The sequence below is a fragment of the Cordyceps militaris genome (assembly GCF_000225605.1).
Source record: "Cordyceps militaris CM01 unplaced genomic scaffold CCM_S00006, whole genome shotgun sequence".
Taxonomy (NCBI): Eukaryota; Fungi; Ascomycota; class Sordariomycetes; order Hypocreales; family Cordycipitaceae; genus Cordyceps; species Cordyceps militaris.
Genome location: NW_006271974.1, coordinates 637192 through 660679, shown reverse-complemented (window position 1 = coordinate 660679; position 23488 = coordinate 637192). Strand labels below are relative to the sequence as shown.

The 23488-nt window shown below is 53.1% G+C and overlaps 7 protein-coding genes across 7 annotated transcripts; 3 read left to right on the top strand and 4 right to left on the bottom strand.

Annotated features, from left to right (window-relative positions):
• Positions 1 to 665: 665 nt before the first annotated feature.
• On the top strand, positions 666 to 1895 carry CCM_07504 (homeobox transcription factor, putative; the record flags this gene model as incomplete). Its single annotated transcript, XM_006672645.1, has 3 exons — positions 666 to 794; positions 854 to 1625; positions 1681 to 1895. The coding sequence occupies 3 exons, from the start codon at positions 666 to 668 to the stop codon at positions 1893 to 1895; spliced, it is 1116 nt and encodes a 371-aa protein (XP_006672708.1).
• Positions 1896 to 6372: 4477 nt separating this feature from the next.
• Positions 6373 to 10271, top strand: CCM_07503 (binuclear zinc transcription factor; the record flags this gene model as incomplete). Its single annotated transcript, XM_006672644.1, has 8 exons — positions 6373 to 6414; positions 6906 to 7019; positions 7440 to 7734; positions 7804 to 8068; positions 8121 to 8337; positions 8391 to 8693; positions 8761 to 9246; positions 9303 to 10271. 8 exons carry the CDS (start codon positions 6373 to 6375, stop codon positions 10269 to 10271), a joined length of 2691 nt encoding a protein of 896 aa, XP_006672707.1.
• A 581-nt stretch (positions 10272 to 10852) lies between these two features.
• Positions 10853 to 12326, bottom strand: CCM_07502 (candidapepsin-4 precursor; the record flags this gene model as incomplete). Its single annotated transcript, XM_006672643.1, has 2 exons — positions 10853 to 12070; positions 12123 to 12326. 2 exons carry the CDS (start codon positions 12324 to 12326, stop codon positions 10853 to 10855), a joined length of 1422 nt encoding a protein of 473 aa, XP_006672706.1.
• A 1611-nt stretch (positions 12327 to 13937) lies between these two features.
• CCM_07501 (ATP-binding cassette transporter, putative) lies at positions 13938 to 18305 on the bottom strand (the record flags this gene model as incomplete). Its single annotated transcript, XM_006672642.1, has 2 exons — positions 13938 to 18044; positions 18102 to 18305. 2 exons carry the CDS (start codon positions 18303 to 18305, stop codon positions 13938 to 13940), a joined length of 4311 nt encoding a protein of 1436 aa, XP_006672705.1.
• A 467-nt stretch (positions 18306 to 18772) lies between these two features.
• Positions 18773 to 19061, bottom strand: CCM_07500 (uncharacterized protein; the record flags this gene model as incomplete). Its single annotated transcript, XM_006672641.1, has 3 exons — positions 18773 to 18949; positions 18981 to 18985; positions 19028 to 19061. 3 exons carry the CDS (start codon positions 19059 to 19061, stop codon positions 18773 to 18775), a joined length of 216 nt encoding a protein of 71 aa, XP_006672704.1.
• A 663-nt stretch (positions 19062 to 19724) lies between these two features.
• On the top strand, positions 19725 to 21473 carry CCM_07499 (uncharacterized protein; the record flags this gene model as incomplete). Its single annotated transcript, XM_006672640.1, has 2 exons — positions 19725 to 20320; positions 20354 to 21473. 2 exons carry the CDS (start codon positions 19725 to 19727, stop codon positions 21471 to 21473), a joined length of 1716 nt encoding a protein of 571 aa, XP_006672703.1.
• A 333-nt stretch (positions 21474 to 21806) lies between these two features.
• On the bottom strand, positions 21807 to 23027 carry CCM_07498 (uncharacterized protein; the record flags this gene model as incomplete). The annotated part of the gene is made up of 1 exon (XM_006672639.1): positions 21807 to 23027. One exon carries the CDS (start codon positions 23025 to 23027, stop codon positions 21807 to 21809), a length of 1221 nt encoding a protein of 406 aa, XP_006672702.1.
• Between the last annotated feature and the right edge of the window lie 461 nt (positions 23028 to 23488).

Genomic DNA, 23488 nt, shown 5'->3' with positions numbered 1-23488 from the left:
TCACTACAGCGCGCGCCAGTCCTGTCCCTCCCCACTGAAAGACCACTGTAGGACCACGGTAGCACCGCTGCGTTACGCTGGTCCCTTGCCTGCCCTGCCCAGACCTGTCTATTTAATATACAAAAGACCTGGCCTGCGCCCATCATCACGTTCCATCTCGATATGCTCTTCACGCCCACTGCCTTTGACCGTCTCCTCATTTAGTTTTACCTATACGCCCTCGCTCTTGGCCTTGCCGTTATTCAACCTACCTACCTACCTCTGGTCCAGCTGGTCACCGCTCTCGTAGCCACCGTTTGCTCTACGGACGGGCGTCACTCCTGCGTTTGCTTCGCGGCTGCAACTTGGCCGCTCCCGGCACTCTCACAGCTTGGTTTGACTCTTCGTCTCCCAAGCTACCGGGCCCCGATACTACCACTTCCAAATCATTGATTTAATTACATGTATCTTATGCTTGGTACCCGTCAGAGGTAGGCATCCGACACGACTCTTGCAGTCACCGCAGCTGCTCTCGCCACTCCTACTCACCCCTTTGCCTCGCCAGTCCTCCTTGACAGGTATCTTGGCTTTGTAGTACTTGCATTTGCCTGGTCATGGCCCAGAGCTCACCACGGCATCAAGCTCAAATTTCACGACCAATTCAATATTCTAGCACAGCTGCCAACATGGCAATGATTGCTGTCCCTCCTCCTCCCAGCTCGGCCTTTCCAAGGGACCGCTGGGATGCCCGCCCATCCGACTATTCACTGCCACGAGACGACTCCAGATCCGTGGCTCTTCCCTCTATCCGACAGGTAAGAATTTCCAGGCCATCCAAGCTGGTAGAGTGCTGGAAACTAACACAACTTTTCAGGCAATTCCAGAACTCCAACTAGCCACAAATCCGGAACGCCAAAGTCGTCCAAACTCACATCACACCCCTCCAGGCTGGACAAACCCGGGCTATCCAGGCTCTTCAGACTACATCCACTCGCCAAGCAGCAAGAGAAGACGCATCTCTCACGAGCTGGAGAGCGAATCTCTCCGCTCCTACCAGGTTCCTCGCCTCTACCCCAGTCCCGAGCGTCCTGTTTCCAGCCACGTCTCGCCTATTTCTCAACGCCCGCCCACAGCCGACGACATCTGGAGGAGCCAGGCGCCTGCTCACTACAGACCTTCCATGTCTGCCTCCCCCGAGTTTGCGCACCGAGAGCACCGTCCATCCATTCACACCTTGCCACCACCGCCTGGTTTGGAGCGCGGCCGCGAAGCGCAGTACGCCGAAGACTACGCTTCACGCCAAAGATTGGAAGCGCATTCCGCTGGTCTTCCGCACAGAAGCCCAGTGTTCGCCTCTCGGCATGGCGACCGTGGTAACAGATACCACGCTGCACCGACCCCCTCCACACGTGGTGAAGAGCGTTCACCATTTGCCCCTTCCCGCTACAGCATGCATGATGGCGGTCGTTACAACGATGTGGGCATGATGGCAATTGGCGGAGACACCAAGCAGCGAAAGCGTCGTGGTAACCTCCCGAAGGAGACTACTGATAAGCTACGCTCTTGGTTTGTTGCTCACTTGCAACATCCGTACCCAACCGAGGACGAGAAGCAGGATCTGATGCGCCAGACGGGCCTACAAATGAGTATGCTCTGCATTGTAGCTACATTTCTGATGTACCAGACTAACAAAAACTCTAGACCAAATCTCGAACTGGTTCATTAATGCCCGCCGAAGACAGCTCCCTGCCATGATCAGCAACGCACGTGCCGAAACTGATGCTATGCACGGCCGTGGTGGTGTTGATGTTGCCTCGATCAGCAGCCCAGATGGTGATGCGGCCGGACTTGACCGCGAGAGCACATACGATGCCAGCCCACGCATGCGGGGCGTCGGTGGCCTCAAGCGAGACTAAACCGCTGCAGACGCACGAAGAGCGTTTGCAGGTTAAAAGAAGGCCCCGGTTATCGGAGTGTGTTGTCGTCACTTGATGCAACCATCCACCGCGGGATTTATTTCGTTTTATTGGGGGTAGATTTACTCAATTTATGAGAAAACGGGGTATATATTGTTCTGGCGCTTTACCCATCTACAAATGCGTATCATCGGAATTCGCATGGAGTATATTGGAAACGGTTACATGACTCTGCGGAGAATTGGGATAACGGGAAACATGGCATTTGAACCACGCTTGGCAGCTCAATCGGCTTGCGGACACAAGCACAGGATACCCTTTGATTTTGGACGAAGACGGCACAAGCCGCAATTGAAACGGATGCATGACAATGGATACACTAATACAATACAACACCTTGATATCTGCTGAGTTTCTGCCCCTTCTGCATGAGAGTAGTTCCGAATATTGCACGATACTGCGAACCAACCAACCACAACAACGCCAACAAAACGTTTTAAACAGAGTTTATCAACCAACTCATCCATGACGGAGAAAGAGGGTCTGACAGACGCATGTCAGTCTACGCAGGGTCCCCGTACGTTTGCGACCAAACTCTACAAGGTCATTGAAACGAATATCGCGAGGGACTATACACTTGCTTATAAGGCTCCTTATTACATTCAATAGTCTCTCTCAAAGGTTCCCTATATGTTTGTCTAGTCTCTCACCCTTCGCCTTCGCAGGCATTAACTACAGTCCTCGGGCCGAACGCCACTTACTCGCACATACAAGACCGTCGACACGGCAAGTGGGTGTCGGGCAGGGCAAAGGAACGTGCACCCGGTCTCCTTTAATTCCCCTTTTGTCTGTTCACTTGCAAGCTTCAGGATGTGTAGATTGAAACACGCATGGCGCCTTCTTTTTTTTTTTTTTTCTGGACCACTTGGACTGGGCAGGTGGCCGCGAGTCGTGGGCGGCCAGCCGTGCGCACCAGCAAACCTTAAATAGACAAATCCTCCTGACGCTTCTGATTACTCTTCTCATATTATCAGATGCGATTTCGATCTGGAACTTTTGCTGCCTTGTTTCTACTTTGCTCATCCCTTGCTTCCCCTCCTGGTGGGACCGTTTTCTGGGTTATTTATGGCTAGGAGTCAAGGCCAAGCTTTGCCCTTGATGCAGCCTGTCAAACGTGGTGGTTGGTGTGGTGTGCGATGTCCGCTTTGCGCCCAAACATCTTCAGGCTTCCCGCAACGTTCGACCGCGAAGCCACATCAAGCCATGGCAAATCCCGCAGGCCTAGTAGACGCCGCCTATCACATCTCACCACTGCGCCGTGGCCGAGTCTTCGCCGCTGTAGCTTCGGCGGCCCCGAGTAGGAATCCAATGTATTTTGCTGGCTCCGGGTATTCTCTGCCGGGTATTCTCTGCAGCCCAGGTGCGGAATGGGCAACGGGTGATGCCGTTTTCTGACATACTACCTAGATGACTTGTCAAGACGCGAGAGCATGGATATGCCCTGTTTCATCAACGGGCGCGCGCAGTTCGTTTGTGGGGGTCGGTCATCCCAGCTCTCTTACACCCCCTCCCCCTCTCTCTTGCATTCACTGTCCATGCTGCTCCCAAGGCTGCCCGCTATCGGTGATACAGTACATGCTCTCATCATGGATGAATGGAGCCCAACTATCGGTCCCAGTACGTGGCACCAGACTGCATGGCAGGTGCATCACGTTGACAACCGGGCTCCCCGCCGCCTGCCCCCTCTGGCTCGGACATTGCACCACGGGGCTGGGACAAAAAGGCTGAGAGGGTAGGGGTATATGCGGCCTTTACGCTGACGGATTGGAAGCGATACTCGGGGCTACGAAAGACGATTCAAACGGGTAAGAACGCGACAGTACGGATAACAATACACAGTATATGTGGAATGGACGTGCAAGTTCCGCCGACAGCCATTGACACGATGTTGTCTCAGTTTCCGCTACGGCCTGCCTTGATTGTCATCCTGGGTATTCCCTGACCCTTGTTTGCTGCTGCCGATTGACAACCGGGTTCCTCCATGGGCCACGGCGGACGACCCTGGCCAGCAGCGCCGTCAACTATGTAGAGTTTACCAGGGAGTCGGGGGGGATTTGTATTCGGCAACGACTTCTGCGCAAGTACGGCGCAGAAACGCCCTTTATCCCTGTTGTTTATTGGCACCAATAGCCTGATTGGCCTTCCAAAAAAATTTAGCGTTGCGAGTCGACAGGGCTTCGACTGCATCACCCGTCTTGGCTCGCTTGGAGCGGACCGTTGACAGGGAGGGTACACGTGGGACATGTCAAGAAGTGTCAAGACGAGCTGCGCGCGTAGTTGGAAGAAAAAGGCCGTGGACGTACCGCCAAGATGGTGACTGAGCACGCATTTGTTGTGGCACTCTGCTATAACAAATTCTCCGGGACTGTCAACTGGCTCCGCCCCATAGGCTGTGCTGGCAGCATGCAATGCGCATACATGGTTGGAGATGGCTTCACAGCCGAGAACAGGGTCTTTATCACCGATGGCATCAGGTCGGCTATCGGCAACTGCGCTGCTGGCAGATGCTGGTTGGTGCTTTTTTGGGTCGCTTCGGGTGCGGCTGAGGTCTGGCCCTGGAAAGCTCGGAAACAGTCACTGGGAAATGGTAAAAAAAAAGACCCTTGTCGGTCGAGTCCTGTGGACATGAATGATGCGAAGTGGTGGTCCAGCTGCCGTGCTTTCTGCCGTCCGACGGCGGCCGTGCGGCCTCACTGCCTCAGCCGCAAGGGCAAAGGCTATCTAACAAGGTGGTAGATGCTTCTTCTCTACGGATGTATAGATCACGAATACACATACTTGCTTCTTCCAGCATCTCATTCTCGTCTCAGCACTCTGTAGCCAGAAAGACGTTGCTCTCCAAATCGCCGTCAGTCTCGCTCGTTGTGCAGTGACCACGAAGGAAGTCACTGGAAAGAAACCCCGACTGGGGGGGGGGGGGCTTTCAGGTTATCATGTGACAGCAACTGGCGAAACCGAAAACGTTCAGCTGTATTTGTATATTTATTGGAGCAAATTAACTCTACCAATACAGTAGAGTTGTACTGAAAAGCGATGGAGACTTATTCGTATGGACTGCTTTATTTGACATGTGTTCCCCCCTCCCGATAGGCAGGTTCCGGGACATCTTGACAGGTTCTTTGTTCTTTCTTGTCCTCTTCACACCCAGGCGTGGTGGCAAGTTCTGGCAGGCCCCGTAAGGCGAGAGAGGGCCGCCTAAAAAGAAATCCCCGGTGAAAGCTTCAAGTCAAAGCCCCTCGACCACGCGCCAGGGAAGCCTTGACGACTCATTTGGACCCCAAGGAAAGAAAGTTAAAGCTGATAATTATGGGGCAAGTCGCACGGAGTCCCTTTTTGACGTGTTGCGGAGAAGAAGCCCCCACAGCGAAGTGTCTTTCTTTGGGGTCTGGAAAGTTTCCGGGAATTGCGAAGTTGAGATTGGTACTCCGTACAGCTCGAGCGTTTCTCGGTTGCATGCCTGTGGCCTGCAGGCGAGCTTGTCTTGCAAGCCCGTTTAGATTACACGTCTGTGGCCTGGCATTGAATACGGTCCTAAATCGACGGGTTTTCAGGCGAGCTAATGACTTGGCTTTTCAGGTTGATGAAGAGTTAGCGGCCGTGCGGTGAGGGGGGGACGGGATCTGCGCGCAATTCGCTGGCGATATCATCAGAATGTCCCGCGCCGTTTACGAATAAGCCGATAGAGGGTGACTGGTCTGATTAGGATCGAACCAAATTTCCATCAAGGAATAAGCCGATTGAAGGGTGTATGTAACTGGCTTGATTGGACTGGAACCTCAACTGGACGACCATTGGACGGGGGCGGCCTCTCAGCTTTGGTTTTCTTATGCCATGATTCCTTGGCACGTGCGTGAAAGCGGGAAGAAGAAACCGGTTCCGATGCTGCAGGTTGCCTACGGATAGCCTAACCGCCGCCCCGTGTCAACTGACGGGGCGCTCGGACTTGATGGTTTCGCAAGACTGATTGGCCCCAGCTACGAAGGGGGGGGCTGTAATAAAGGACAAGTCCCTCCAACCCTCAGGGGAGAAACGCGAGAAAGCTACAACAAGGTCGTGGAAATGAGGGAGCTCCGTCATGGCGGCGCTGGTAGACCTCGCGCATGGACCGACATGGTGATGGCGCGATGGGCTTGAAGCTTACTAGGAATTAGGCTTTGGGGATGCGAATTTGCACATCCAAGCGAGTCGACACCCGTTCCCGAAAACTCGGGACTGTGGCGTCGGGGTAAGAAAGGTACAGAGCGGCTACGAATCCATCTTTTTTGTCTGTGTATTTCGTAGGTTTGTGTCGACGTTTCACCTCGAGCTCCACTAGTGACAGTGCCGAGGGGGGCAGGGCAGGGCCATTCATGGCACAGGCCTCCTACTTGGAAATATGTAATCGTACAAATTAGTTACTAGCTGCATTGACTGCGCAATGGGGGGCGGGTGGTACGCCGTGCCAACAACCTGCCCGCTTGTATGTAGGTAGGCTGTCATCCTGTCTCTCGGACGCAACTCCATGAGTCGTTTTGTCAATCGCACCACCTGACGTGTCAAGGATCCATGCCATCTACCTTCGTCTCCGCCCTTGTCAATTTCAGAGGTTCCGCGGCGTGTCCTTGCCCCCCCCACGTTAACAATGTATCAAGTAACTAGTTATTTAGCGACCAGCCATTGTCGTAAGGTCTGGGCCGGTATGCGGGAGTCGCAGGGTGGGGGCCATCACGATTCCTAGAGATTGGGCATTAACTAGTTGCTTGATGCTGAAATGAATGCATCGCAGACCCTGTAACATTCACTCGACGTCTGTTGTTCCAAGGTGCGGAAGTTCCGTTCTTCCGAATACCTTCCTGTTGGAGACGGCTCAAACAGCAGGGTTGTGACATGCTGTGAGACAATGGCGGGCCTTTCCCAATTTTCCCTTTTAATAAGTGATGTCTCAATTGAGTGCTATACGTCCATTTTTAGGTTAAGAAACGATTCACCAGCGCATGGTTAGCGATTTTCTGCTCTGTAGGAATCGCATGTCCAGTGGCTTCGCGTCTCGCCCAGCACCTCCACAGGGAGCTCAAGCCCACCCAGGTTGGATCCTTCTGACATCCACAGTTGCTCATTGCCACCGGGCTAGGTATGTCTCTTAGTCCAGACACCAAAATCCCTCCAAATGTGTGATGCTCATACTGTAACTAGATATAAGGGAAAGAAGATGATTTTTGAAGAATCCTCGTGTGCTCTGGCGAGTTGGCCGACAGCTTTCGGCTCTTGTCAACTAAGTCCGAGCCGGATAAGGGATAAGGCTGACGCAACCAAAAACGACGCTTAATAATCGGCCGACGTCACTAGGCGGCACTTGACATTTAGCGCTTCACGAATGATGACTCCGGGTTTGAAGATGACCTTGAAAATTCGACCTCTGCGCGGCGTCTCTGTCAATACGGCCGCCATTTACGTGAAAAAGTCGAACATGGGTCTTCATGCCACTGGGATACGCACCGCTTTCAGTTAATCGGAGCCTGCCGTAGCCGGTTTGCCTGCCCATTCCAGACCGCGCGTCGTTCACCATCGCGACGGACCGATATGGCGGGAAATACTGCTTCCGATGTGCCCGAGGCCGATGCGGCCGCAGATCTGGAGCCTCTCTCGTGTGTGTCTTGTCGTTCCAAGAAGCTCAAGTGCGACCGCAGCAAGCCGTCGTGTGCACGATGCGTCAAGGCCAATGGCGAATGCCTATATCCGGAATCGCGTCGAAAACCAACTTTTAAGCGCAAGAATGTCAAGGAACTGGAAGCCCGCCTAGGTACACTCATTGCGGGAGCATTAATTCTGCTTTAAACTAAAGAAACCTAAAATGCTGACACTCAAGTAGCTCAGGTTGAGGGCATGTTAAAAGACATCAATGGAAAGGAGCCTAGCCAGGGCTCTACTGAGGATCTCGAGCCATCTGATGGCGGGTTTGCCAATTTCAGTCTTGATCCTACAGATCGTTTACCAAGCTTGGCGCCAGACGTCGCTGCAAACCCCTTCTTGGAAGCAGGCGCTGGCAGCCACAATGGAGACCATCAGAAAGAGTCGCAACTCATCGGCCTTGGCATGACCGAGGCGTTGCCTCCTTTTGAGGTCATGGAAGACCTGTAAGTGTGGCCGCCTGTCTTTGTTCCGAAATATTCTCAACGGCGATTGCAGGCACAAGATATTCTTCGCTACGGCCTATCACATGGCCCCGGTCGTGCATTCAGGGAGGTACTTGAGCGCCTTCTACGGCGACCCTTTACGCCGCCCAGCCATGTGCCTTCAAAACGCAATCTGGGCACTGGCGTCTCTTGGCCACTCAAAATACGATGCCCATGCCGACATATTTTATCGCCGCGCACGGCATTACATCCATGCAGACGAGATGAGAGTAGGTCTGGGCAGTTGGCTCATCGCAATCATGTCACTGACGCGGGGACACAGGACGATGGCGAGCATTTCATGACTCTGAATCATGCACAGACGTGGGTCATTCTCTCGACATTCGAGGCCAAAAAGATGCTCTTCACCCGAGCGTCCATGAGCTGTTCAAGTTCAGTGCGCATATGCCAGATGATGGGCCTCGACCGGCTGGACGGTGGCATCGATGATCTGCCTCCTGCTTTGGGGCCTGCGCGGTCTTGGATTGAGCGGGAGGAGAGGCGGCGCGTTTTCTGGGGCGCTTTTGTGATTGACTGCCATGCCTCGATATCGACAGGTTGGCCCTACCTCATCAATGCAGAAGATGTAAGTGATTCCCCCGCCCCGGCATTGTCAAGAATTCTTGGACGATGTGCTAATCGGCGAAAACTAGATCATGACACGACTTCCTGCCTCTGAACCCGCTTTTGCTTCTGGGGAGGAAGAGCAGACAGCCTATCTGCACGAAGTGTTTGAAGGCGCTTCGTACGCAGGATTTGCTGGCACTATTGTTACCTGCCAATTGTTCAAGTCGATACTGCGGCACGTCCACCGACCAAAACCGGACGACAATCCAGAAGATATGGCGCACGGCGGCTTCTGGAAGCGGCATCGGGAACTCGACAACCAACTGTCCAGCGTCTTCATGTTCCTGCCGGAACGGTTTCAGCTGCCGGCCAACACCCAAGACCCAGGTGCCATCCATGTCAACCTCAATCTTCACGCCTCCATCATCTGCCTGCATCACGCGGCACTGGAGCTTGCAGAGAGACATGGGCATCCCCGGGCCATCATCGATGAGAGCATACGCCGCTTGAAAACTTCGGCGGAAGAGGTCGTCAACATTGTCAAAATGACGGCTCACAGAACAGGCATATTTGTAAGTGTCCCCCGCTGCCAGCTGTGGCCCCAAGTACGCGCTGACCCCCGTCGCAGAAGAGCCCAATGTCGGCCATTGCCATGTACTGCGCGACGACCGTCTATGTCTACATGGCAAAAGCCGACCCATCCCATGACATGAGCCCGGTTGATGTGTCCAACCTCGAAGTCATTATCCACTCCATGGAAGCCATCGGTCGCAGCCACCAAATCACCATGTCCCTTTTACAGCAAGCATGCCACGACATTGACGCCAACGGCCTCGCGTACAAAATCCGGTTCCCGGCCCTGGCCAAGTACCGCATGTCGGGCATGCGCGGGGTGGCGAGCATCCCGCTCTTTGTGCGGAGCTCCGTCTCGCGCAACTCTGAAATCATGCCCGTCCTCCCCGGACGCCTGCCGCTCGAGAACCCAAAGGGCCAGCGGCTCGACGTCGTGCCGCGCAGCGCCGAGGCAATGGCAAAGAAGCTCACCGGCGTCGATTGCTACCAGGCCATGATTGGGCCCGCGAGTCGCAACGTGTCCCGCGGCCCGCACCCGCCGACGGTGGTTGACGTGACCGAGACCGCGACGCACGCCAGTAAGCGAAAACGAACGTCGGACAGTCCGTTTCCGCGCGACGGGCACGGCAGCAGCATCTTGGCGCACCCGGCGCCGGAAGCGAACCCGTGGAAAAGCGGACACAATGGCTTCGGCAGCAACGTCTTTGCCCTCCCCGATCGCTCCTCGCCGTCGAATACGTCGGGAGGCGCGGCCACCAGCAGCAGCAGCCACGAGTCCCCGGCCGGCGGCGGCGGCGGCGTGGGCACGAGCACCGTCTTTGGCTTGGGCAACACGCCGGCGGAGAACCGCATCGATCTCCGCGCGTTTCAGGAGCGCATGGTTAACTCCATGTGGTCCGGCCAGGACGAAATATTCGCGGCGCAAATGACCAATTCGCTGATTGACACGGGCGGGTTCCCTGGTGGCGCCAGCATGCCCTGGGATTTTCTCACCGACGAGTTGCCGCCGTGGAATGGGCCATGACGTATATCAACGGCCCATGTGATGACAGGAGCACACTCTACAGTTATGATCAGGCATTCTCCTCTTTTTTACAATCCATTGGGTGGTTGTCGGGCGGGTGGCGGTGTTGCATTACCAGGGTGGGATGCCTCTTCACTCATTGATTTGAACTGGATGGCATTTCACTGATTTGCTACAAAATTTATGTATCATATATAATGACGGTGTTATGGTGGCTGGATCTAAAAAGAAAACTCTCCTTTGCTTGAATATGACAACTCCATGTCTGGAAGCTACCATCTTGTGTCCGCCCGTAACCGCTTCGTTTCGCATTATTCAAGTAGCGGTAGGCAAGTACATTGGCCCATCCCTTCTATATACTTTGCTTGCGCGTTGGGCTGGACTCGACATTCTTATGTAGACGAGCGAAATGCGGCAAATGATGTTGATGCTCTAGTGTATAATAAGTTTAAAATCTATACAATTATAACTCTACTTTTTTTGGATATACAAAAAAGCATTCTAGGATATCTCCTAGACCCAACTAGATCAATGCAAAAACGCCGACGCGATGCTGTAAATGCTCAACACACACATGTTGTCTAAAAGACGCGAAAAGCGCCCACAATGAGCATTGCAAATAAAGTAACCGCCAAGCACTGTCTCTCGAGTAGGACAGAAGAGGCCGCGAGGCTCGCAACAGGAAGTCCGGATTTCGCAGCCACAGGGTTGGGAGCCGCCGTTGCGTCTGGAAGCTGATTTGTGCCTGGACTGATTTCCACAACGTCAGAGCCCGACGGCTCGGCATTAAAGTTGCTCTGAGCCAAAGCCACTTCATGATTGGCCATGTCGTAGACAACGTACGCGCTGCGTAGAAACGTGTCACCAAGAACAATTGCTCCTCGGCCAGACGGAAATATGCCAAAAAGGCAAGCGTTGGTGCCGTCTTGCAGCCTAGGTTGCACTCCATTGGCAGTGATGATTGGCAACACAAGCTCTCGTAGTAAAACGGAGATGGATGCTGGCTTGCTGAAGTGGAATTCTATGCTCTCGTCACTGAGTCCCCTGTCACAAGAAATAACCGCCAGTTGCGATTTCTCAAGCCACGTTGCGTTGACTGCTTGGAAGACTGCGTTCGCCAGGTCGTTGGGCAGGTATGTCAGGGATGATCCTGTATCAAGCAGCACAGCCAGTGCCATGTCAGTTGCGATGGACTTGGAGCCGGCATCTAGCCCTGTCATGGTGATGAAGAACTCGCGGTAGCTCGACCCGACTTTTTGCACGGGGACAGTCACCAGGCTGCCCTGATATTGCGATTTGTCGACGCCTCCAAATAGTAGACTTCCCGTCGTCGAGTTTATGTTATCAAGCCAAATGCTATAAGCGTTGGCGCCAACGTGCTTGTCCGCAAACAATCTCGCGGGGAGGTTGTTGTATGGCTGATGCCCGAATCGGGCGGATTGTATCTCGTTTTCAGGGTACCCGATTCCCAGAATGCCCTGTTGGCTGCTGCTCGTGTATCCAACTCCAAATTGAAAGTCATCGATGCCAATGTTCCCAAATCGAAACGTGTCGGTAACATAGTCGCCATGTGCACTAGATCCGTCCACGTAAGATATATTGAACTGGCTGTTCAAGTATCCATACGTCGAGGATGAGTTGCAATTGTAGGTTCCTGATTCGGTGCAAGCTTGATCTGATGACCTGCATAATGATGAACTTGCTGTATTTACCCAAAGATCACTACTGCCTGTATCGAGATGGAGACGCAAGTTTTGAGGTGGAGTGCCGAGTGATGCATTGAGGAAATACAGAGTTTGCTATAATCTGGTCATTAGAAGTGCTGATATGCAGTAGATTTGTCAAACTAACCAGATTATTGACATCTTCTTGAACGGTTCCTTCGCGCCTCATGATTCGTTGCCTGTCATGCAGAACGGGATCCTGGATGTTGCTCCGGTGAAGAGATAGCTGAACGACACGAGAATCGCCTTCTCGGCGACCTTTTGTGACTTGTCCATTTGACAGCCATTGTAAAAGACAGAATATGGTCGCCAATATAGCTTGACAGCGCATCTTTGGTCACAGTGCTTTAGCCGGACGCTGCAGCCGGCGTGCACCTCCCCACAGACCAAAGTTCGCAATGCGGTGCCAAGGCTATATCAGGAGCCTTTTTTGCGGTACTTGATTCACTTTATATGGTTAAAGTGGCTCGAAATGGCCTATGCAGCCAATTTTTTTGGAACTGGAATACCGGTGCGGTGGTTGTAGAGTCAACACGTGCGTGTGGCGGCGGCGGTAAGCTGCTCGGGACAGCCGGCTGAGAAGAAAGAATATTTGATTAACAGCTTGAATGTTGCCAATTAAACAAAGATGAATGGTGTATTATCCAAGAAGAAAATAATCCAAGAAGAAATGGAGGAAGAGAACGCTCCCGTTATATTATCTGATTGGTTGTAGGCGTGGTGGTGTTGACGTGAGGACGGGCTGTGGAGACGTCACGAAGAAGACGTCACAGGGTAATTCGGCCGTGAAGCGTAGGTTCTCTCAGGAAGGAGTATGAGGGTAGGTTTTTTTCTTCTTCTTTTGATGGCGATGGTAGGTCAGGCTATGCCCATTAAGAGCCTAAAAAGGTAGAAAGTTCTGTGCAGGAGCAAAGCAGGCAAAATTGAGCTCTCAGCTTGTGTTGGGGAGGTCGCATCCGGGGCCGCCAATGCCGTCCTCATGGACTGATGCAATGGTGGGTGTGATAGGATGCCGATATAGCCAGAGGCCAGAATGGCTGAAATCCGTCCTCCCTCTTCTGACGAGGCAAGGGGCGGTCCGGCTGCCAAGGATGTTCCCAGAAGACTCCTTTTCAGGAAACAGGCCTGGAGCCGCGCGCTGTTGGTGTACCTGAGAACACCGGATGCTGCGGGACTAGTGTCGGGACGAAACCAAGCCTCTGACGTGTGGCCGGGCCGACGTCTGGGGTTAGTTTCGTAGTTGTGAGATGCCTAGTTTCGCAGTTGCGAGTAATGGTCAGTGCCACCCGACGCGCAATCGTAACCAGCCTTCAGGACAACTTGAATACTCTAGCCGCTTACTTGTCAATTCAGTACGGCAAAACTCCATCCATGGCGTGGTGGGGAGCTACCCTACATCAGGTTGCTCTTCTGCCGTGTTGGCTGCGTTGCTAGCATTCCGTAACCGGTAATAATACTCTAAAGAACTGTACTGGTAGTACATTATCCCATTTATGATGCTTTTGTCGATGCAGATCTTTATTTTTCTTCTTATCTCGCCGCATTGTCTACCTCAGCGGATGTGCAGCTAGTTTCGATTGCATATCGAATTTGCTTGGCTCGCTTATTAAGACGCATAAAAAAAAAAGGCCAAGATGCACATATGTACCACCCTGACCCGAATCGGTGCGCGCCGCCACTCAGCCTGACAGCCGTTACAAGGGCCAAAAAACGTAAAGCATAACGACAAAAAGTAATGCAGATAGCAGCAAAAAACAGCAGCTGGTGTTCGCTGGTAGTCACCAATCCAACCACTAATCTGCCAGTCAGTAACTAGTTAGCTTGACTTCAGCGGAACGGGAAGTCTTCACGCTATGATTTTTCTTTTTAATAGCCATGAGCCGATGTTTCTCCGCCCCGCCTGCAATTATCCTGCACATAGCTAGTACATTGCCATGCAAATCTAAAGCTGTAATTCCATCAACTTGGACAACTTTCCATCCTGCCTTTGTAAGAGCGTTTTCGGGCTACCCGCCTCCACCAGGCTGCCCTGCTCCATGACGACCATGACGTCCGAATCCAAAATGGTGTGTAGGTGATGCGCCACGACGATCTTGGTGTACGCCTCGAAATCTTCCTTCAGCACTCTTTGTACTGCTTCTTCTACGTCGGCATCCAAATTGCTCGTCGCCTCATCGAGGAGGAGGATGCCCTCCTCGCTTTTCTTGGAGAGAATGAGCCGTGCTAGGCTAAGGAGAAGTTGTTCACCGCGGGACAACTCGTCGGCTTTGACTTCGTGGTCAAACCCGCCTAGTCGTTCGACAAGATGCGCAAGACCGACGCGCTCCAATGCGGTGGATAGGGCTTCATCGGTTGCGTTGCATTCGGGGTCAATATTGACTCGGAGGCTAGCTGGGATAATCAGGGGATCTTGTGTGGCGACTAGGAGCCGTTCGCGAATGACTTGGCGAGGTAATGTGGTAATGTCTATACCGTCGATGACGATGGTGCCAGAGTGGATTTCTACTAGGCGAAGCATTGCGCTTATGATGGAGCTTTTGCCGCTTCCTGTGCGCCCGCAAATCCCAACAGTCTGTCCTGGCTCGATTGTGAGGCTGAAATCCCGGACGCCAGACGAGCTGTCTTCGTAGAATGCGCTCAAGTTGTTGAACTGGATTGCACCATTCGCTGGCCATTGCGCAGTGGCTACGACACACTCCTCCGCCCTGTCTTCTGGCTGCACAGCTGCTTCAAAGCCCTTGAGACGCGCAATAGAACCTAGCGAGGTTTCGAGCATGGTCCAACCGCCGAGGAAGTTCGAGAGGGAGGCACTGAAAGACAGAACGTTGTTGAGCGAAACACCGAGAAGACCGGGGCTTGTTGATCCGCGGATACCAACAGCTAAGCCGACGACGAGAACTGCTTCAGCGGCCACAATTAGATCGAGTACGAGGTTAAGCCATCTCTGAATGCAGTAGAGGAGGTAGCATGGTCGCTGGGACTGGTCGAGTAGCTCAACGTTGACGTCCCGGAATGCCTGCGCCCAAGCGAATATGCGGATAGTCATTAGTCCAGATGCAGTCTCCGCAAAGTGGGTGTACAGAGGACTCTTCGCTTCGAGGTCGAGTATACGAAGCTGTCGAGACGTACGAAGGTAAACCTTTTGCAAAGCCCAGATGGCAAACACAAGAAGCGGAATGGTGGCAGCCATGTATGAGGAGCCGGTTGCGACGAGGCCTGCAGCCAGCAACGCGGAAAAGAGGTTTGTGACGCTCACGAGAACGCCAATGGCCAGCTGTCCTTCGATAATGGTCATGTCCTGCGTGAACCTGTTCAAGATGACGCCGCTGTCTGTGCTGGTAAAAAGGGCCTGCGGGGCATGCATGACAGTTCGTACGAGAATGGCGTGGAACTTGCGAGCCGTCGAAGGGGATATCTTGACGATAATTGCCCAAACATACGCCCCCATGGAGAATGAGTTGAGGAATGCAAGGCCAATGAACACGCCGATGTGTAAGCCAATCCGCGCACCGCCTGCCTCTGTCCACCACTTCAGCCAGATCTGAGAAAAGCCGGAGCTGAAGACGTTAACGGCAGCGGAGAATAGAAAGAAAAGCCCGGGAAACCAGTGTATATGGCGAGAATAGTATTTATAGACCGCCAAGTCGTCTGTTGACCTGCTCAGATCGTCGATTTGTTGTGCTCGCTTGAGCTTAGAGACATCGGCCTGGGCCGGTGGTACAATGACTGGAGTAACGGACGCCTCACTGGCGTGCTTGAGCTGAAGGGCCTCGGCCTCTTGGCTCGACGTTTCCTCGACGGTCCCATTGGCCAAAACAAGAACTTTATCTGCGTACTTGAGAAAGTTTGCGGTGGACGTAGCCAAGAGAGTTGTGGTCCTGCTGTCTCGGAGGAAGCCGCCCTCGCCAAAGAGTGCCATGCATACCTTTCTCTGCGTCGCCCAGTCTAAGGCGGCGAAGACGTCATCCAAAATAAGCATCTTAGCGCCGGAGTATAGAGCGCGAGCGAGGCTCACACGGTGTCGCTGACCGCCACTGAGGCACGACCCGTTCGAGCCAAGCTCAGTATGGTCGCCGTTTTCAAACTGGCTAATATCTTGATCCAAGTCGCAGATACGCAAGCATCTTTTGTATCTAGCTTCATCGTATGGGTTGGCGGCAGTACTGGGGCCGAGAATGGCAGCTTTGAGAGTAGTGTTGGGCAGCCAGGGGCTCTGAGAGCAGTATGCGATGCGACTGTCGGATATAGTCATGGATCCGCCTTGTTCAATGGGTAGTTCGCCTAGGATAGATTTGAGTAGGCTTGATTTCCCTGCGCCAACTGATCCAGCGAGAATAGTTAATGATGCATGCGGGACGGACAAGTTCATATTTGTGAGGATTGGATCGGCTCGTGGTGCTGGTCGGAGAGTGACGTTCTCAAATTGGATGGCATTCGCCGAAGATGGGACTCGATTTTCAATCTGGGTAAGGTCTTTTAATTTGATACCACCATCGATCGCTGACTGCGCATCAGACGAAGACGATGCTTCAAGTGAGCGCTGATCACCCTTCGGTTTGGTGAGTAAGAAAGCCTGAATGCGGTCAAAACATCCAATGGTTGATGCTGTGGACGGGATGGCGCTGACGAGCTTCGCAGTAGGGTTTGTCAAGAGGTGGATGATGGCTAAACTTGAGAAGGCCGTGACGGCATCTAGAGTCTCGTCTCCGCGAGCAAGGGCCTGACCAGCGTAGATGGCAAACGTCAATGCCGGTGTGAGGGCCCACGGCAGGTTCTGGACGACATTTTGCCAGAGAATGCTCCATCGAAACGCCGCCATGCGAAGCGTCTCGTCGATGCGATACTGCTGAAGCATGGACTCAATAACGTCGCGCAATCCGAGCATCTTGATGTTTCTCATGCCTGCCAAGATAGAAGATGTGAACGACACGCGGGCCTGGACGGCGTTGACCCAAATCTTTTGTTTGTTGCCAATGGTCTTGGTTACCAGGGCACCTCCTAAGAAGGCGAAGATAACGAGAACAATAGGCACGACAGAGACCCAGCCGAGCTGAAGCGACAGCAGCGTAATTCCAATGATGACTTCAATAGTCTGTGACCAAACCTCATTTACTTCAGGTAAAGCAGCGGCAATGCGGTCTAAATCTGTGCTCATAAGCGTAAGGGTGGCAGACTTGTTGCCGTCGCCGTCGGCGAGACACAAGAGATGATCGTAGATGCAGCACTCAGCACCACCGCGAAACATGATTATGAAGCGGTGCATTGCCTGGTTATGATGCAGCTTGCATACTGCCAATCCGAGGTAAATCAGAGCGGTAGCCCCGATTAGGCTATATCCAACCGATGTGCTCTCTTCAGTAGCAGGCTCCCCGAGAAGCGTCAAGGTGCGTTGAATGAGAAATACTTGGGCAAAGGTGAAACCAATGTCAAGAATTCGCGGGAATGCAGCCAAAGCAAGCTGTTTCCCGAAGGCTCGAAATACGGTGTATACGAATTCCAAACGCCGTTCTGGTCTCTGTCTCGTTATCCACGCATTCTGGAACTTGCGGCTGAGATGCGCCCCGGCCAAGTCAGGATCTAGGCGAGGGAGATGGTCGACGGAGAGCTCTGATCGAAGACCCGTGACGAAGAGGCCATTTAACCAGAACTGGAAACTTCGGCTAATGATGCCCGCGGTAGCCTCGGGTGGCAGCTCGTGGTATTCCGGTTTCAAGACGCATCGCTTGGATCGAACTTCGAAGACGAGGAGGACTAATTTGCTGGCAAGCCGACTGGCAAACATGGTTGCGATTGGGATGCTGAAGCCAACCAGCCAGAGAGTGCGAGCCTGAGCAAGATCCAGCAGAATCGTGAAAGCGAGATATGCACTGAGGATGGTGGATGGCCTAACGGCTCGACGATCCTCCATGTGGGCAAGCACGGGGAGGACAGCAGCTGCAATCAGGTCTACCGAGGAAGAAGCAATGCCCAATTCGGCATGCTGTGGTCCAATGCGTGTCCAGAGAACAAGAAGAGTCATTTGAATGGCGGCAAAGACAAAAGCGACGACCTGGTGACCATGATCAGAAATAAGCCGTCACATTCAGTGACTGGTCTTTTCACGTACCAGCTTCGCTCTTGGGGCGAGGCTATCCACGGTCCTGATTGGCTGTCGAGAGAGATATAACACCCTCAACATCGCAGTGATGAGGAAGATGGCTGCCGGAATGAGCCCGAAGATGGCCTGCTCCGCAGCGAGCGTGAAGTCGAGACTTCTGCCATCGCAATCTTGGATGGCAACGACTTTGAAGCCATTGTAGCAGGCAGCCATGCTGTTGAAGTCGGGATTGGGTTTCGTTCTTGCGTGCGCGCGTGAGCGTGGCCGCGTGCAAAAGAAAGGAGGCTCCAGTGCTAATTCTAAGAGTCAGGCTGGGCAGGACCCTTAACACCAAACATGAGCAAATTTGACAAGGAGAAATAGAAAAAGAAAGAATGCAACAATTACTCAATCTCATAAATAATCAGTGACATATTTTGCGAATCTATCCATTCGCAAACACCAACATTGGTTCTCTCGCAGCATTTACTTCCACCGCGCTTCTGGCCTTTGACCGGTCGAGTCATTCGCCGCACGATCTCCCCGCCCCTAGCCTGATTTACAAATCAATTTCGTGGAGCCCTGTATTGCTGAACCTATTTCCTACGTATGGAGCCAGAGGGCTGGATTTTGCAATGTAGAATTTGAATCTTGTCATGTAGCCAGCCACACAACGGCTATGTACCCCTTGACAGAACTTCTCAGCGGCGGTCGAGCGGCAGCTCGGTCGCCGGGAGTACGGCGGACCGCTGCTCGTCCGTGACAAAGTCACATTCGCGGAAGGCCATAAACTCGGAGATGGTGACGGTGTCGTAGCATTCTGGGGTCTGCCACGTGAAGCTGAGCTTGTCGAAGACTCTTAGCGCTTCAACAGGTACCTGTTATCGCTTGTGGCGCAGGGTCACTAACACGGGCTACGGGACTACCCGGGGCTACATGGACTACAGCGGACTGACCTTCCGGACGCCCGCAGTCAAAAGAACCAAGCATTTTAAATCAGATATTTACGGCAGTTTCCAAGAATGCGTCAACTACATGCTCCGATGACTTCTTTTCCTGACATTAGAATAGTCGGAAGCCTTCAAGCAGCACAGCAACAAGCCCTCTGATTAGTCAAGGGCTGGGCTAGACCCACTTCATCCAGGCACACAACCTTGGCGATGGCGTCCTTCCACAAACACTTTCACATCACAAACAACATCAGAAGACAAGAACAACACAAGTTATCATTCTATCTTTACTACCGCGATACGTACCGTAACTGGGTACCAAAAAGAATACTATTCCCTACATGTCAAGCGTGACGACCGTTTGGGTGGCAGAGCCTAAGAAAGGGCTCAATTGCACCGTTTTACACAGGTGTTGGCTCACAACCCTGGTTTTTACTCAATGAGCCTTGTTATTATTATCCATCATATTACAACAGCTCTGATTTTTATCACCATGTTTGGTAGCCCAACTCATGCCCCGGCAGTCACGCATGGGTGGCGCCAAACTATTTGATTTTGTTTCAGCCCAGCTTGAGGCGACAGGTTCAGCCCAGCTGCGGCTGAAAAGACCCTCATGCATGACCGCCGTTTAAAACTGCATTGTGCCCATGCCGCGTGCGCCAAGAGAAAGTCATCTTGCATCGAGCAGATCCCGCCGGCTGCCATGGCTCAGAATACTCGTGTCCGCCAAGCTGCCACCTCTCTCGTCACGCAGTTCCCAGCAAACGGGCGCATTCCTTTCAAGCAGATCCTGCAGGCGACCTGGGTGGCCACGGTCGCTCTCATTCTCGGCATAGGCTTTGTTTTGGGCGTCGTCTTCTCCTCCGACGGAAAGCCCACCAGTGGCAGCACATGGTATCAGCACACGCCCACATTCGTCTCCTTGGGCGCCGTCGTGCTTCGAGGCTCGGTCGCCGCTCTGCTCGGTATCGCGCTGTACCAGAACCTCTGGCAGAATGTGGCCACGCAGGCCCCGACCAAGAAGGACGGGCTGGTCGAGACAGGCGCAGAGGGCATTCCGGTCAAGACAGTCGAGTCTCTGCACTTGGCTTCGCGGCTGGCCGTCGGCATGCTGGCACATCCATCGCTGAAAGCAGGCTGGGTGATTGGGGTCCTGGGGCTCGGCGTAGCCTCTGCTGTCCAGCCCGTTCTGCAGTCCGCCATTGCCGTCCGACAGCAGAAACAGACTGTTCCCACAAGCTTGTCATTATACCACCCCCAGTTTAATGGATCGCTCGCCCAGAGCGATTCTGCCGCGATGTATGCATCAGGCCCAACAACCATCACGACCAGATCGTCCATCGCAGCTCTGATGGGAGAGAACAGCGGACTTCGGTACACGGACGCCAATGTTACAGGAGTGGCACATTTCGGGCCCGTCAACTACCTTGATGTTACTTGCAACATTTCAGCTACGCCGGGAACCGAATCTAACCTGGCAGGCTGGGATGTGTACAACTTTACCTACCGATATCCAGACTCAGCCTACATGAATCAGTTTCAAAACATATCCGACAGCTTGTACAACGGAGTCGTAATTTACACGGCCGGGCTATCGAGGGTAGAGGTGCAAGCCGTCCTGTTCAACAACACGCACTACCTGGCGCACCAATGTATGGTCCAACCTGCCATTGGGAGCTGCACGACTCATCTTGCGGCTGGCATTGGCATTATGGGAAACCTGAGCTGCTCGAGGGACCGGTTTATCAACCTCGACAGCGATCTCAACAAGACCTTGTCATACTACGGACCGGCTGGCGCGGTGGTCGCTCTCACCGGCGCGTTTTTAAACGCCTTTGTCGGGAAAGCATTGCCCGACATACACAACAGACTGAATCCTGGAAAATCCTTGTTTGTGGCCGCAGCGTTGGTTTCGGATACGAATTCAAAGTTTGTTATGCCGTCCAACCTCGTGTCGCATATGCAGCGCGTGCTCTGGGTCACGCCTTTGCTCGCGAGAACCGGCACCATACAGCAAGCAGCACCAAATGTGACAATGTCTGTCTCCGATGAGCGAAACATCATCATCTACGAAATCGACAAGCTGCGAGTTCTCGTGACGGTCGCTGTCCTCATCATCATCAGCCTCGGATGTTTGGTCTACGTATCTCTCCCCTGTAGTGCGGCTTGCGGGCGTCTCGCAAGAGACAGCTTGGTCCATTCGCTCACAGTCGCGGGCCCATACGGCCCCGCCATAAAAAATGCGTGCTTGGCTTCTCTGGACAATGTACTGCACGCGGCGGGCGACGAGAAGCTCAAATTTGGTGTGCTTATAGAGGCGACGGACCTGGCGAGCGGACATGTTGGCTTCGCAGAGCAGCCTCCTCTACCAGGGTCCCACGATAGTAGACCGCTGACCAATGTGGGAAGGCCAGTGCCAGGAAAGTGGTATGGGGGTCAGGGTAGCTTGTGAAGAAAGGGCCTGGAGTTAGATGTAGACACTAATTACTAATTTACCAGAACTAGACTCTGGCGCTTAGATGATCGTCGAGGGCTGTGTCGAGCACAGTAGAGCCATGTCAACTTATTCATGTCTAGGTCGCAGTGACATATCGTAGAGCTAATACAACGATTCATGTAGGACAACCAAGGGTAGCATGCATTAACCGTGAATGCAGAACGAAGAAAGATCAAATTGGTATAAGTATTCATCTCTAGCAATGCCGTTTCCATATCTCCAGCACACGAAGAAAAACATCCCCTGATGTGACAATTGAAGCTGCTTGATCCCAGAGCAGTCCACCACTCACAACAGAGCACTTTCAAGCCCTTGCTCCAGCCTCTTTTGCCGTCTCTGCTCTTTTTTGGCGGCTATCGTTGCCTGTAAATTCTCCTTGTTGAATTCTTCGAGCTCTTCTGCCGTTCGCGCGTGTGTCACCGTCGGATCAAAAATGGACTCGACGTTCCAGGCTCCTCCGTACACCTCGCACAGCGCACCATCCATGTTGGCCACGAACTGCTCCAGCGCATCAAAGCTCGGCATAGTCACAAAGGCGGTTATGGAACCGTCATGGCAACAGCTTCCGACAGCCGTCGGGTTGTGTCCTGCGAATAGCTTCATAATATCGCTTGCTTCCACTTTGCCAGACAGCGATGATGGACGACCGCCGCACAAGGTGAGTTTGGCGGTAAAGGGAAATAACTCGGTCGGCTGGGGTGGTCCGTTTTTAAACAGCTTCCCGGTGCCCCTGTACTGCATATGCTGCTTAGCAGGGGACCATTTCCGACGCCATGTAAACGTCATGGGCAGCACCTCTTGCTCAGCACCTCGCAATGACAGACTCGCGAGTACTGCGGCAATGCGCACGGTATCCTTGCCTGCGCTGTGTTTCTTCCACACGGAGCCTACATCGGTACTGACACTTCCGAAACCAAGAGCCGTCAGTGAGTCGCGCAAACTCGGAGCCTTGTCAAGCTGGGCTGCTTCTTTGACCAGTTCTTGCAAATCAACCCAAGAGGTGAAGCAGTCCGCGATCTTAGGGTACGAAGCAGACAACGAGCGAAGCTCAAATGAAAGATCAAACCCGACCAGCACCAGTGGCGGCGCTGTCAGGGACCCCTTGGCTTTGGGGATGGCGGCCAGCTTCGCTCGAAATGACATCAGGACTTCCACCAACGTATTTTCGAGGTCTTTTGGCTGCACCATTTTGCTGTTTTGTTCCAGGAAGCGTTCTCGTTTGCCCTGCTCCCTGCCGCAAATTTTGATCGAGTAGGTCTCGATTTCGAGATGTCCTCGAAGCTCTTCCATCGTTTTTGGAGGCTGGTTGACCTTGGACAAGTCAAAGGGGAATATCAAAGATAATCCAACCTCGGCAACATCGAGGCTCTTCGGTCCCCATGGCTCTGCATCTATGGCCACAAAACCCACCTGTGAGGTTTGGATGGTACCCAGGTCCGAGATGTTGCTTCGCCACAGGGTTGACCAATGTTTCGTTTTCAAGGTGCCTGGATTCTGTGAATAGCGCATCTTGCCTTTTTGACATAGTTATACATGAGCGTCGCCGTGGAATCATGGATCAGGTAAAAAAAGTACGGGATATTTAAAGTCAAGTTTAATGGCCCCAGTTGCTAGGTTTGATGGCCCTGGGCTAAGTTTGATGGCTACGCGGCTAAGTTTGACGGCGCTGCATTATCCTAAGACCACGGCTAACGAGGTTGAATTGCAAACTGTAAATCCCATGCCGCCTCTATCTCGAAGATAGGGTTTTTGTGGGAAGATTGGCAGGCGAAGGCACCAGACAGCATTCATGAATGACGCTGGCACCGCATAGACTAGAACATCAACCTTCACAGAACTTCCCCACGTGATTTATGCGAAATCCGGACAGCTAATGCTCGCAAAGGAAAATTTCGGCGGTGGCAATAACGCCAGCCGAGTCTCCGTTATAAAAGCAGTCGAGTGGTCGGTCAGCGTAGCGCACAACCAGA